Here is a 15,810-nt window from a genome sequence, read left to right as displayed (position 1 = left end):
AATTGTTTATATCCTGATAAGTGACGTAATCATACCTGCCTTTATTGCCACGCCCTTCCTGACACATTATTGGTTAATGCAGCCCAGCGTGGCTTTGTAAACACACAGCCCATAAGCTTCCAGACTTGTCAAGGTATCTGCAGTCAGGTAGCACAGACCGGAAGTCGACCACTTTTTGCATAAACTATATTTTTTGTTTTAGTTTACTTTTAAGAATCATCCACCGATTGAAATGTCTTTTTTTTCTAATAACAATATGAATTTAATTGCATCCATAGTGACGGTAAATAATAACCACAGTCAGTCTCTCGTTGGCTTTGTTTTAATTTAATTTACTCGACCGCTTTTGCTGCTTTTATTTTGAAATCGGGCGCTGACTTCCGGTTCACTTCCTGGTTGATGTGGACAGGAGGAAGAAGAGAAGAGAAGATAGAGCCGCTGCTGCTGCTGGGTGAGGTCTGTCTGCTCTGTTGTTGTAGCTGCTGGAATAGCAAATAATAATGGAGCAAGTCTGCTGCAAAGTTGAGGACGAGAAGCGGAAAGATTTATGAAGTTAGAGCCGCTTTAACCTTTAAAACTCTTTATTTTATTTTTATTCCCGGGGACTGGTGGTGCTTTATTCTGGAGCTTCCTTTTCTTTTCTTTCTTTTACCCAACATGCTGCGGTGCTGCTCTTCCCCATTGGCTGGCAATGGGCTGCTAACTTAGCTGCTAACGCTAATTTACATGTCAGAGCACCTGTCTGCAGCCGCTTTGTCTCACTTAACGTAAACTGACTGACTTTGCACGGTATTTACTTTCTGCTATTCGACCCCCTCGCCTGCAAGAATAAAGGACAAAAGGGACAAAGAAGATGATAATGGACTGAACACAAGAAATGCTCCAACAACACGAACTGTGTCTGCGTCCCGTCGGATATTCATAGCCTATAATAAAGCCAAGATATTCTTCTAATCTAGATACTAAAGAAGACATGGCGTCCTCCAAAGCAAAAGTAGGAGTGAGTGAGACTAATAACTCCCTGAGAGAAAGTAAAAGCAGCAGCAGCAGCAGCGGCGGTGGTTCATGTCCATCCGCAGGAGAAGCGGCTCCCAACCACCGGATATACAGCCTGGATGAGCTGGAGACCGTTGCCACAGTTGGTGAGTTGTCAAACTAACATGTCCAAAATTAACTTGTACTGTATCTATTTTTAACATCACAGCACAGCTTCAAGAGTCCTGCTTCCTTCGAGTCTATTTAAAGTCTGCAAATCCTTCTACAAACTCTATTAGTTGTTTTTCTAGCTGGTCTTAAAGACTGTGAAGTAATTTTGTAAGATTTTGTAGCTCAGAAATCTCTAATTAGGGTGAATGCTGAAATTAATACTGTATATTGTTTCATCTATATTAGTAATGGTTCAGAAATGTTTTCAAACCAGGGCCGTTGCTAGGAATTCTGGGCCCCCTTAAAGAATACTAAAGTGGGCCCCTGCCCCCTGACTTTTCCACTTTTTTTCTTAGACTACGTATGTATTATCATTTTTTATTTAGCCTTCTTTGTTTTGATGCTAATGCAGCATTACTATGAGTATTAGTCAGGGTCTTATGCAGAATAATTCAGTCATACAAATATTAGACTACTGTTTTTTTTGGTTTTTTTGGGGTCGTGGGGGGCCCTACTGGTCGCTGGGCCCCTAGAATTATCATCACCTTTCTCCCCTATACAACGGCCCTGTTTCAAACTATCAGTTTTAAATAAATTCTTCGTACTGATCTTCAACAATTCAAATCATTTCCAACCATTTCATATATTGTTTCATCTCTTCAAGATTTCTTAACTTTATTCAGCTTCCAGCTTTCAGCATTCACCCGTATTTCCTTTAGGAAATGCATTCTCTAGTTACTACTTTCACTTCAGAAGAATAGGCTATGTGATGCTAAAGAGGTTGCGTTTAAAGGTCCAGATTGTATAAAATATATAGTTCAGGTTCTATTTTATTTTATGTAAATATCAAAGTTTGTGATGTCGTAACGAAGCAGCCAGGGCTCTCGGGCTGTACCCAGCCCACCTGGACCCACCACCCACCCTTCAGTGATTCTCTGAGTGTTTACCTGAAGTTTGCTATAGTTTATTACAAAATTTAGAAGGCAGTGGGGAATGTTTCCTGCTGGTTTTTAATTTTCTTCTTATGGATCTACACCTCAAACAAAAATGGGGAAAGTTTCAGTATGGGACCTTTAAAGGGGAACTAAGCAAAACAATGGAAAAGTGACCGAACTTGCAAACCCTCCTCCCAGCCATGTGCATTTGTTTTCATTGAAGCCGGCGAGAAAGCAATCAATAGAGCCGGTATATAACGTTATATATCATATATGATGTTACAATGTGTATATTTGCATAGTCTAATCTGTTATAAACAAGAAATTATTGGTGATGGGGTGCTAATGTGTCATGGTGCCACAGAGATGAAGGTTTGTTTTCAGCAAAGAGACACTTCATGGAAGGCAGAGAGTCTCCATTCTCCCTGTAACAAGTTACAAGTCATTTATTTAACCATCACAATTACTCTGAAGCTGTTTAATTAAGGTAAAAACGTAGCATAGCTAAGCTAAAAAATCCTGCATAGTTCCTCTTTAAGTTGAAGTTGGTGAACCTGAAGAAGTTGCTGAAGTAAAAAAGCAGATAATGATCTACAAAACACTGGAAAGAAGTTAAAGATCCCCTCGTTCACACAACACCCATTGGCACAGTTGCGTAATTGTGACTTTATGACACTTCATTAATGACTAAAGCAGTGGCCCCGTTGGCAAAATTCTTGTTTTTGCTCTGCTATCAGTGGACCACCCAGAAAAACGGCATGTTTAGCATTTCTGCTGGAGAAATCCATCAAAATACTTATGTTTGTTTTTCTGCTGCTCAACTAATAGACTAATTAATTCACTTTTGTTAATGCTTCCCTGAATCCTTTATCTTGTTTATAAAAAGTATTTTTTAATTAAGTCAGGGAACTTAATAAACTGTAGACTCAGTTATCACACAGAGTGTCGTCCAGACTCCTAAACTGGGTCATGTACAGACGAGTAGAGATAAATATGATGTAGGTTTTTACATCGTATCTTTAAACTCCTTCGGCTGCAACAAAAATCTAAAAATTATCTGTCGGGATATCGGCATCTAATCAATGTCATCCAGTTCCACCTGACCTACTAAATCCTTTATCGTTCCGCTTTATATTGTTTGTTTAACTGCCACTGCTGGCTTATAGGTTGTTCCACGACAATCTGTGCAAGACTTGGTTTTGTTCTCTGAAAAAAACTGCAAGTTCTTGTGCCGTGATCCAAACACTGTCAGGCGAAAAGAGAAAAGAGAAAAGAGAAGAAGGCGTTCCTCAGCTCAAGTATACAAAGTGCCCCAGGGTAGTTATTGTGATTCTGGATCATCTTGCACATATTTTTTTGAACTCTCCCATCTGCACTGTCATTACTGCAAGGAGGAAACCATGATATTGTTGGTATTTTTAGCCTTTTAAAATCACTATAAATAGATGACGATACACACTAAAAACAGTCGGGTTAAAAAACAACCAAATTTTATCGGGTTGGGTTTTTTTTTTTTTCTTTTTCTCTTAAAATAACCCAAAAAAGGGGTTTGTCCTTATTCAAACCAGCAGCTGGGTTAAAATTGGGTTTTTATTTTTTTAACCCAACAGTTTGGTTGTTAAAAACTACAGAGAGAGCTCCAAACTTTTCTACCAAGTGACACCACTGTCACAGAAATGAATGGCAGTGGTGTCACTGGTTAACAAGTTTGGAGCGCTCCCTGCAGACCTAGATTGAACAGTGGTTAAGTGGTCTTTCAAGTACAATTACTTATCATTAGTACCTTTCTCTTCAAAAGAGAAAGAAAACTTTCTCGATTGATTATCTTATGTTTTAATATAAACCTATTAAAAGTAAACTTACTTAATTACTTGAACAACCCAAGAAATTGGGTTAAATTCATAGCTTATAACGCTGAAAATGGGTTACACTCTGGAAAAATAACCCAAAAACTTAACCCAACACCAATAACCCAGAAATTGGGTTACAGAGATAACCCAACATTTGTTAGTGTGTGTACTGATCATGTTAATTGTATATGGCAGGATTGTTTAGCTGAGGGTGATTTTGAAGATGAAGTATTTTGTTTTTGAATGTCGAAGCCCTCGGTGAATCCAAACCACATAATAACTCATCAAGCTCAGTTTGTATACGAGCTGCGTTCGTCATAATGAGCGCGCGGCTCGTAAATCAGCGAATCACAGACGTCTCGCCTTAGCCACCAGCGCCGCTAAACCACTTCATATTCTTTTAGAAACGCGGCGCCTGATGGATCAGTTATTAGCCAACTCCGGGGAAAGACAATGACTCCTCAGTAAATGGCCTAAAGTCATATTCCGTAGAGCAGAGGTGTGGAAACCGGCCAGTCGCTGAGTGTGCAGCGTTCAGAGGACTTCACACGCCAAGGTTTGTCCCTGATCAGGCACCAACCTGCCCTTCAGGGAGGGTTAGTCATCGCTGTCTCACTCATCTACATGATAAAACTCTGGGTCACGCCTGCATCACGGGATTACTCAAGAGCCATCTCCAAAACAACCTTTAGATAAACAAAAAGCATATACACTGAAGTTTTAAAAGTGAAATACACAGGAAGGTGCACTGGGGCTATTGTAGGTTTTTTTTTAAAAAAAGAGCTGAAAGAGAGGGAGGCAGTTTAACTTACTTTTTTCTTTTTTTGGGGGGGTATATCCTTCTAAACCAGTGTTTTTCAACCTTGGGGTCGGGACCCCACGTGGGGTCGCTTGGAATTCAAATGGGGTCGCCTGAAATGTCTAGTAATTGATTACTGATACATTTTTTATTATTATTCTTTTTTAAATTATCATTAAAAACACCACACAATCTTAAACAACTGCATTCAGTTTGGAAAGAGCCAAAAATTGTTGGGAACCGCTGTTCTAAACATTCAAAAATAACAGATTTGCAAGATAAAAACTCAAAGTCCTGTGTAGTCCGACAAATAAAACTTTGAGTAGCCTTAACGTACTGCGTAGTATTACTGCGATATTTTGACTAGATTTTACTTCGGACTTGTCTACGTAAGAAAAGTTTGAGTAACGCCTTCATTCAGGAAGGATTTTAAAAATACAATAATCATATGTCCTAAAGTAAAATTTCGGAATTTTCTGCCTTATGCGATATATTTCACTTTTTTTTTAGATTTTGCCAAGTCTGTCCTGCTTTACGTCCCAACAGTCATTTCTCTTTTCACTCCTTTACTGACTGTATTTTTTATGCAACAGATAAAACTTTCAACTGCCCATCCGTTTGTACAATAACACCATATTTGTGCTGGACTCTTCAGCCCCTATTGGGTCATTTTTAAAGTGACCATAGCATTTGTTGTTCCACATGGTCGTTTCCAACTCCAAAAACACTCCTTCCACTTTGATCGCTATTGGAAGAACAAAGCAGGAAGATAAACTAAGTTTCGCAAATGAAATGAATAGCGGTGAATTGCACAGTGACGCAGAACTACGAAAGGTGCACGACAGCATCGAAGCAGCGGCTTACGGGCAAATTCCACTGGATGCGACTCCGGTGGAGCACGGTGCATAAATTCAGCACAGAGCAGATTTAGCGGGACAGGAAATTTTCAAAATAAAATACACCGTGTGTTTACAGCGGATCATATTTCCTGCACTACACCTTGAAAACGTGGTAATGGGCTGCGGCCAGCTTGAAGTCAACAGGTCAGAGGTTTCCAGACACCATGAACAAGGAGATACTGATTGTAAAATCACAAAATAGAGTTGTTTTCCTACTCCTCTGGATTAAATGAACGAATGTTTTTGGTTTTGCGGTTCCCTTATAGAGACTACAATCCGCAATATCGCGCGATTATGACTAGACTAACCAGAAGGCCAGATGGTTCAGGGACTGGTAGCAACCACCGATGACACCGCGTCCCTCAAACCTTTCTCATTAATTGTAGATTTTCCGATTTAACATACACTCTCCATCATCTCACTTCTCTGGCCAACATGGAGCTCAGTAGTTTGCATTAAGCTACACGCGAGGCAACAAAGCTCGAGCTTAATGTCTATCAGGGAGGTGTGCAGCGGGGAACAGTATTCATCCTGTGCTGGGGGGGGGGGAGCTCCCAGCTTATGAGCCCCGCATAAAAATCCAATTTGCCAAGCCATTTTGTCTGATGAGAGGGATTTGCTGCCTAAAACAAATCAACTAAAGCTCTTTATCTGCCCGCTGTTGTTTAATTGTCATTGAAATCATGAGGCAACTCTCTTGCGCCATTAGATTTATTTGCTGCCGTCACATATAGCCTATATGACATGGAGAATATCACTGGGAAAGGTCCCAAATTTGGGATTTAGGGATTTTGTCGGTGTGTCTTGTGAGAATCCGTCAGTCCTATAAAGTCCTGCCAGGAACAACAGGAATTTCCAGAGTTGCAGGGGTGCAGTTGTTTTTCCCGAGCTTTAGGAAGGGCAGGTGGAAGAGGAGTCCGGGATGACCCAGTTTCCACAGGGGTAAATATCAGTTACAGCACATTACCCTCTGAAATCAGCCAGCCTTATCGGGCCTCTGTCTCACTTGTCAGTTCCTGCTTGGTTTTTGATAACAACTTTGGCTCAGGAAATAGCAAAGCAGCAGCTCTGTGATTTATAACACTCAACGTGTGAAGAGAAGAACTAGTTTTCCTCCTTTTTAATGCATGCTTTCAAATAAGTTATAGGCACTATCCAAAATTGAATATCCCAAATCTTGCAATATGTGATATTATACATTTTATACCAATGTACAGCCTAGGAGACTGTGAAAATCCATTGTGATAAGTAGGAAAGCTTGGGATATTTGATGAAACCTAGCTCAAGCTCTGTAGTGGCCTATTTCCCATTATTAGCTACTGGAAAAACACATTGACTATCAGTGGTCAGGCTGCATTGTGGGAAATGTAGTTGTTGAGGCAGAAGGGGAATAACCAAGTTTGATTTCTCTCTTAGGTCTAGGTTCTGATTGGGCTACTCTAGAAGCTGGATTTCAAAGCATGAAAAATATAATTTATAATTCATAATCCACTTCAACAGGTGGATTTTCTCTCTGTAGTCGATTTAGTTTGAAGTGCTTGTGCTGGGCCTTTGTTATGCTGCTCCACCAGCTTCAGCCGCCCTGACATTATCCTGCGAGAGCCCTTGATTAACGGTTTGATGACGACAACTCATCCAGACCTAGAAGCAGCAAAGCTCCAGCCCAGATTGTGATTATTGGGACTCTTTTTTCCTTTTTTTTCTCATGCCAGAGGTCCAGATTGTTGGTGTTATGACCATAATAGTCAAGACAGATTGGTTTGGGTCTTTTTTGTTGGTCTGTATCTGTTTTTGTATCTTTTGGTGCTCTGTTGCCTGTTGCCTGTTGCCTGCAGGGGGCTGGGGTTCACAACTTTTGTAAGAAATGGCTAATATTGGCTAAGCTAAAGCTAGCTTACTTGGCTAACAAGAGTTGTCTTGTTGATGCTAATGCTAGCTTGTTTAGAGTAACACTAGCTTGTTTGGAATAACTTTAGCTCGTTAACGCTAACAAAGTGGTGGTAAGTTTGTGCATGTGTGTTAGCTTACTAAAGCTAGCTTACTTGGCTGACATCAGCTTATTCAGAATAACATTAGCTTGTGTAGGCCAGCACTAGCCAGTTTAGGCTAACACGAGTTGGCTTGTTGATGCTAATGCTAGCTTGTTTAGAGTAACACTAGCTTGTTTGGAATAACTTTAGCTCGTTAACGCGGTTTGTGCATGTGTGTTAGCTTACTGTGTTAGCAGCAGCTTTTGTTTTATCAAGAAATGCTTAACCAATGTTTTTTGTTACAATTATCGATAAAGTTGTAAAATAAATAGCCTAAATACATAAAAAGAAGTGATAAAGATTCTGTAAAGCAATCAGGTAAAACACTCAGAGAAACTGATTCCTTCAAGGGTGGATGGTTTAGGTGAGCTGGGCCAAGGATCGTTTCATTGTGACATCACAAAGTCCTGTCAGCTCGTATTAAGCCGTCTTTCGTAAAACAGGGTGTGTGCATTTCTGTGCAGACTGAGCACTTTCACAGTATTAATATAGAACCTAGACCTGCTTTATAATCACAAAAGACATATACACACCTCAATACTATATGGGACCTTTAAGTCAGTATCCAAAAAGGGGACCTTTAAAATCCAGATTTTCAGTGAAGAATGTGGAGCTCCTCTTAAAAAAAGGCTTCCTGTGTGACATTATGGAGATATGAGGTGTTCACTTGACAGAAACTGAGAGCTGCTGTTTCGCCGTTGCCATGGAAACACCCGCCGGCCTCGGAGACAAAGGTTCATTGTAGGTAAAAGCAGAGGAACGAGACAGCCGGCATTTCATTAGGAAGTTGCAGCAGCAGCTCTCCACGTCTGACTCAGAGTGGCTGTTGTTGTATCACACGTTGTCATCGGCCATTTATCGTCTTCCCTCGCCGCTCGTCAGCTCGGCGGGAATGAAATGCCAAACGCTGAAGTCCTCGTCTTTAGGAGGAAAACAGTGCAGAAATTGAATAGTAATTATTCATTAAATGCACCTCTGTCAGCCACTGTTAGGGAATCAGGCATAGAAGTTTGACCTTTGACCCAAGTAGATTTCCTTTATGTGCAATGGAAACTCGAAAGATCTTCATTCCACAAAATACAACTTAAACAAGAATTGTGGACACTGTGTAAAAATCATGGTTAAAAATAAATGATAAATTCTTGTGTATGACAGATTAGACTATGCAAATATATACATCGTAACATCATATATGATGTAAAACGTTATGTACCGCTCTATTGATTGCTTTCTTGCCGGGTTCGATAAAAACAAATGCACATGGTCGGGAGGAGGGTTAGCAAAACAATGGAAAAGTGACCGAACTTGCCCTTTAAAGGTCCCATACTGAAACTTGTCCCGTTTTTGTTTAAGGTGTAGCCCGAGAGCTCTGGCTGCTTCGTTATGACATCACAAAGTCCACAAATATACACGATGTAATGCGTATAAATAATGTTTTCCACCGCTCAACCGGCTTGGTTAAAAACAAATGCACATGGCCAAGAGGAGGGGTTAGCCAAACAGAGGAAATGCAACCGGACTTGCATAGCTCCCCTTTAATCACACCTGAGTATTTACTTTTTTTATCGCAAGTCATATCATACTTTTTGCCGATATTGTGCAGGGCTAAAGCCATAACTATTTATTTTTAGGGCTGTCAATTGATTTTAAAAAATTTACTTATTAATCGCACAATTTTCTGTAATTGATTGCGATTCATTTATCAATGAATTAATGACATTTGTCCGCTTAAAGCAGATATCAGTGGAATGTTTTTGTTAATATAAGTCCTAAATAGTCCTATTTTCCGTCAGCAATCACTTACATGAAGTATTTCAGCCTAAACACGAGTCTCTCCGTCACTCTGCTCTGCTGTAACCCGAGGAGAAAATTTTCCTTGTGGGATACAAGTGTTATCCAATGAGGGGAGAGAACGGCATGAAGGGCTGTGTGTGCAGCCAAGGGATGCGCGTGAATGTGGTGACGTAGCACGAGGACCAATTGATGCCTGACAAGGGCGGGGGCTGCTAACTCATGGTGCGTTCAAGGAAACTCGTACTTTGTGTTTTTCCTTCCCGTGAACTCGTACCAGATCGAACTGGTACGAGTTCACGGGTCGGAAGTTACGAGTGGCCGTTATAGGGAACTTTCACAGACAACAGGACGGTAAAAACACGAGCTACGGGTTACCTGGAACGCTACCAAGTCGTAGTTGTGACTTGAAGCTGTAACTTACGGTTTCAAAAGCCTGCCTTGAACACAGCATTAGCCGAAACGGCCGTGCCGCTGTTATCTGCTTTAAGACTGAAGCTTTTAACAAATATTCATGAAAAATCAACAGGTTAATGCGTTATGTTTCAAAAGAATCACCAAAATGAACGCATTAACTTTGACAGCACTATTTATTTTTTATTCTTGCTTATTTGGTTATTCATTATCATCATTACATCATCCCAAACTGACTCTGGGTCTTTGGGCTGTAAAACATTGGAAAGATTTGAAGACGTCATTATATTTAAATAGTTTATAGATAATAATAATAAATGATGACAAAATGATCGATGAATGGAAATCGAATCCACAGATAAAAAATTAGATATGCATATGCCATACATGTGTTTTTCATTCAGTTGATTCACAGTCGTTCTGATGGATAACCTTTGAAGTCATTTGCATTCATTACACTACAACAGGCGATAGTGATAAACTAATTAATCAAAGCATCTTTCTTTTCATGATCAATGCATGTGAAGTCTTTGTTTTTTTGATTTCTTATGGTCTGTTTCTACCCCCCTCCCTCAGGCACGGGGACCTTCGGCCGAGTCTTCCTGGTCAAGGACAAGAAGAGCCGGGCCTTCTTCGCCCTGAAGCAAATGAAGATCCCCGACGTGATCCGACTGAAGCAGGAGCAGCACGTCCACAACGAGAAGGAGGTGCTGACAGAGGTCAACCACCCCTTCCTCATCCGCCTGTGAGTCAACACGTCGGTCTCACTCACCCTCACACACACTCAGGGAGGGGTGGGGGGGCGGGGGGGACATTTCTAATGAAGACGGGGCAAAGTTCAGCGTCTGCACTGAATCTCTGCGTGTTGATTTCAATACTAAACAAAAGGTCTGTTCTGTAGATCATACAGTTTGGTGTGTATGGCATACAGAAAGTATTCAGACCCCTCAATTTTTCACCATTTGTTATGCTGCAGCTCTATGTTATGTTTTTCCCCTCATCACTCTACACTCACAATCCCATCATGACAGCACAAACCCAAAATATCAGACATTTTTCACGTGAACATTAGTATTCAGACCCTTTGCTGTCACACTCATGTAGGTCATTCAGGCACCGTCAGTTTCTTTTATTCTTCTTTGAGAATTGAATAGTTTGGGTATGATTTGGAAGCCACACACCTGTCTATGTAAGACCTTGCAAAATGCAGCTACACTTAGTGTTTCTAATAGCACAGTGGCCTCCATCATTCTTAAATGGAAGAAGTTTGGGTGAACACTTGGATAGAGAGGGAAGCAAGAACCCAAAGATCACTCTGGCTAAGAGATCCTGTGTGTAGATGGGAGAAAGTTACAGAAAGACAACCATTGCTGCAGCCCTCCACCAATCTGGGCTATAGGCAGAGTGGCCAGACAATTCATAGTTTATAAAAAAAATAAATAAATAAATGAATAAAAAAAAAGCTACCTAAAGACTGTGAGTAACTATTGGAGATTCTAAACTCAAAAACTTCAAATTTAAAGTTGCAAATTTTAAGGAAAAGGTTGAAAATTCTCTAGACTTATAAAAACACACTAATTTATAGGGGGAAAAAATGCAAATTTGCAAGAAAAACAAATCACAAATTTGTGTTGTCTTTTTTTAGAAACACATCTACCCTTATTTACACTAGCCTATCTACACTTGTAAAGTTAAAAAAAAGAGTACAGGCACCATGATAAAATGGTGGTTCTGGGTTTATACAGTAATAATTTCTAGTAAATGTGTGAGTTTCTTTCTTGTAAATTTGTGATGTCAGAAAATATCACATTTTTTGTTTTGAAAGAGTAGTTTAATGTTTTACAGCTGAATTCACTGGGTGGTTATCCTAGCTTAGCATAAAGACTGGTAGCAGGGGTAGGTGTTATATTACACAATGTAGGACCTTTAAAACAAAAAATACAATTCACATCAGCCTTGTATTAAACAGCACAGTAGAATGAAGTTAGGTTACACTCAGTTATTAAGTGAGCCCTCCTGCACATGTGATGTTGCATCGCTGTGAGAAAGTGTCCCAGTCTAATGAGAAGCTCCATCAAATTAAACAATTGAATTAAATTAAGCAAACACAAAGTCTGTTGTGTGCTGCAGATTGGAATTTAACATAACATGTTGCTGCAGCCTCAGCTTCAGTTTGTAGTCGGCGTGTGTTGTTACTTTCACTGCTGCTGCTGTATTTTATTTCCAGCCTCACAGTTTGTGATGTGGAAACCTGCTGCGCCTAAGGCATCGCCGACTGTGTGTGATTGATTGATAGCTCATTAATCAGCTCGGTGGTGTTGACAGAAAGGTGACTTAATATCTCTAGCTTGTGCAGTGGTGAACAGTGAAATGTCTTCAACACCGGAAACATTACAAGAATGCCACAACAATGTTGGTTAAAAATACAGAATCATGCAAAACATGCAAACTCTGTAAACTGAACCCCAGGCTGTACTACTGTATCGCTAATTATCCTCTTTAAAGCTTTGACATACCAAGCAGAAGCGTGTGCTGTGGAACAACCAGTTGTTAACCTTAAATTAACAACATGCTGTCAGTATGTTCAAATCCTGAGATGTTTGAACTCTGACAGCTCCACACACAATATTACCAAAGGCTAATATTGGCTTGTTTAAGCTAAAGCTAGCTTACTTGGCTAACATCAGCTTATTCAGAATAACATTAGCTTGTGTAGGTCAACACTAGCCAGTTTAGGCTAACACGAGTTGGCTTGTGGATGCTAATGCTACTTGGCTAACATCAGTTTATTCAGAATTACATTAGCTTGTGTAGGCCAACGCTAGCCAGTTTAGGCTAACACGAGTTGGCTTGATGATGCTAATGCTAGCTTACTTGGCTAACATCAGCTTATTCAGAATAACATTAGCTTGTGTAGGCCAACACTAGCCAGTTTAGGCTAACACGAGTTGGCTTGTTGATGCTAAGGCTAGTTTATTTGGCTAACATCAGCTTATGCAGAATAACATTAGCTTATGTAGGCCAACACTAGCCAGTTTAGGCTAACACGAGTTGGCTTGTTGATGCTAATGCTAGCTTACTTGGCTAACATCAGCTTATTCAGAATAACATTAGCTTGTGTAGGCCAACACTAGCCAGTTTAGGCTAACACGAGTTGGCTTGTTGATGCTAATGCTAGCTTGTTTAGAGTAACACTAGCTGGTTTGGAATAACTTTAGCTTAACGCTAAAGAATAGGTGTGTGCATGTTAGCTTACTGTGTTAGCAGCAGCTTTTGTTTTATCAATTGTGAAATTTCATACCAACTTCCACATATCTGGCGTATTAGAAGAAGCTTTTAGATGGGAAAAAAATGGAGATTTTATCCATTTACAATTAAATCAACGACACAAAGCGAGGTTGTACATCCTGATAGACTGATAATGAACCTCTAGGACTGTCTGTACATCTTGTATAATAAGAAATAGAACCACAGATTGAAGTGATAGTGGCTTTGGAAGAGAAAAAGAACAGGAAATGTGGAGACAATAGCAGTGTAGGAGAGAGTGGCCAACAGCCAGGACCCATGGAAAACACTGGTGCCTCCTCCATCTTCATCAGTGACAGTGGCCTCTTGTTTTTATTTCTCTGAAGTGCCTTCCAGCTGAAATAGTACTTTACACACTGCTCCAAACCACACCAGGGGATAAAACACCCTGCCACTGATCCAGTATCTCATTTTATCCGATTTCCTACACACGGTCCTTTTTAAAAAGCCCGTACCTCCCAAGTGGACACGCTGCTGAACAATTGACCTATGGCTAAGCCCCGCCCCTAAACGCAATGAGCCAATCACAGTGCGCATAGCTAGCCCATACACTCGGACATTCTCTGCTTCCACGTCCATTGAAATGCATTGCAGTTAGTCAGTTTTCATCCGTTTTTATATGTTTTTTCTTGACATTTTAAGTCTAAAATGGTCAAACGGTGTGCATGGGCTACATGCAACTCTGACACTAGGTATCCTGAGAGGCTGGGCCACGGGGGGGATTTTTTTTTGCCTTTTCCCAAGCCACATCTCAACCGAGAGAAGTGTCTGCTCTGGATAAAGTTATGCGGTAGACCACAACACCAACTAAACGTGGATAAACTTAAAGGGATAGTTCAACATTTTGGCAAATTGGCCCATTGCCATAATTGCTATAGTCATAGCAGTAGGTTCGTTACCTTTAATTGTAGGTGTAAGCCATTTTCAGTACGGCGGAGCGCAGCAGCTGGCTGCTCAGAGCTACGCTATGGAGGCTAACGGAATTTCTTGGTTTCCCTCATTAAACTCATCAAATTCAACATCCCAAAACTCCACAGCGCTTTTGTAGACAAGTTGTGACCTGCACAATCACCACGCTATGAGATAATGACGGAACGATACGAAACGGAGCCGTTTTCGAGGTAAATTCATACAAAACCGCTGATGCGCGTTGCGTTCAGGGACAGTTTTTCAGCAAGCAGTCTCCGTATTTACCCTGTATTTACCTCGAAAACGGCTCCGTTTCGTATCGTTCCGTCATTATCTCATAGCGTGGTGGTTGTGCAGGTCACAACTTGTCTACAAAAGCGCTGTGGAGTTTTGGGATGTTGAATTTGATGAGTTTAATGAGGGAAACCAAGAAATTCCGTTAGCCTCCATAGCGTAGCTCTGAGCAGCCAGCTGCTGCGCTCCGCCGTACTGAAAATAGCTTACACCTACAATTAAAGGTAATGAACCTACTGCTATGACTATAGCGATTATGGCAATGGGCCAATTTGCCAAAATGTTGAACTATCCCTTTAACAAGGATGTCTACATCTGTTCTAAGTTAAGTCAACAACGTATTTGAGGCAACATATTGTCAGAGATGTTTAGATGTTAGCCAGTATCACAACTAAGCATAAAGTCCGCTAGCTTAATGCTAACGTGTAATGTAAAACTCCATAGACAGGCTAACAGAAATTAGAAATCGCGGCAACCGACAGCCATAGCAGTAAAGCTAAGTGAAGTTTTGGTGACTTCGAGATGATATTTAATCTTTCTGTCTCCAAAAATCATCAATTGCCTCCTGTGAAATGTCTCCTACGGTGACAGCTGTTGCCATAGCAACTGTCACCGATTGGGGGCGGGGCTTAGCCAGAGGTCAATTAACCCCACACGGTGTCTTTTCTGTCGTCTCTCAGGTTCTGGACTCACCATGACGAGCGTTTCCTCTACATGCTGATGGACTACGTGCCGGGCGGCGAGCTGTTCAGCTACCTGCGCAGCCGCGGGCGCTTCAGCAACGCCACGGGACTCTTCTACACCTCCGAGATCGTGTGCGCCATCGAGTACCTCCACTCCAAAGAGATCGTCTACCGCGACCTGAAGCCCGAGAACATCCTGCTGGACAGCGAGGGACACATGCGCCTGACTGACTTCGGCTTCGCAAAGAAGCTCTCTGACAGGTATATAGAAACAATATCAGTATCCACAGACACATTTAATGTCATTTATATATAGATGTGAAAATAACCAAAAGACAAAACCAAACAAATCCAGTAACTACTTCGTTGTGACATCACAAAGTCCTCAAAGCTGTTTCGAAGGCACACTTTTTGAATACAGGCTTTGTTTCTTGTCTTAACGGAAAGATGGGAGGAAAGAAGGAAGGGAAAGATAGATGGAGGGAGGGAAAAGATTGGGTCAAAAAGGAAGGAAGAAGGAAGGAAGGGAGAGAGAGAGGGAGGGGGAAATGATTGTGGAAAGAAGGAAGGGGAAAAGGAAGGACAGAAAGGTGGAGGAAGGGAACAGATTTGTTCAAGGAAGGAAGAAGGGAAAGAAGGAAGGGAAAGGGAAGGAAAGAAAGATGGAGGGGCAATTGGATCAAAAGAGGAAGGAAAAAGAAGGAAGGACAAAGGAAGGAAGGAAGGACAAAGGGACAGAAGGGAGGAAAGAAGG

The 15,810-nt window shown here is 41.0% G+C and overlaps 1 protein-coding gene across 1 annotated transcript in view; it reads left to right on the top strand.

The window, feature by feature from the left end:
• Positions 1 to 958: 958 nt before the first annotated feature.
• Positions 959 to 15,810, top strand: part of prkx (protein kinase X-linked) — a 59,021-nt gene continuing 44,169 nt past the window's right edge. The window contains exons 1-3 of the mRNA XM_085802355.1: positions 959 to 1,142; positions 10,441 to 10,609; positions 15,054 to 15,317. Coding sequence (XP_085658481.1) covers positions 974 to 1,142; positions 10,441 to 10,609; positions 15,054 to 15,317 — 602 coding nt within the window. The 5' untranslated portion in view covers positions 959 to 973. The remainder of the gene's footprint in view (positions 1,143 to 10,440; positions 10,610 to 15,053; positions 15,318 to 15,810) is intronic.

This window comes from Trachurus japonicus, chromosome 2 (genome assembly GCF_045865225.1).
Source record: "Trachurus japonicus isolate A0001 chromosome 2, Traja_1.0".
Lineage (NCBI taxonomy): Eukaryota > Metazoa > Chordata > Actinopteri > Carangiformes > Carangidae > Trachurus > Trachurus japonicus.
This window is presented reverse-complemented; position numbering and strand designations above follow the sequence as displayed.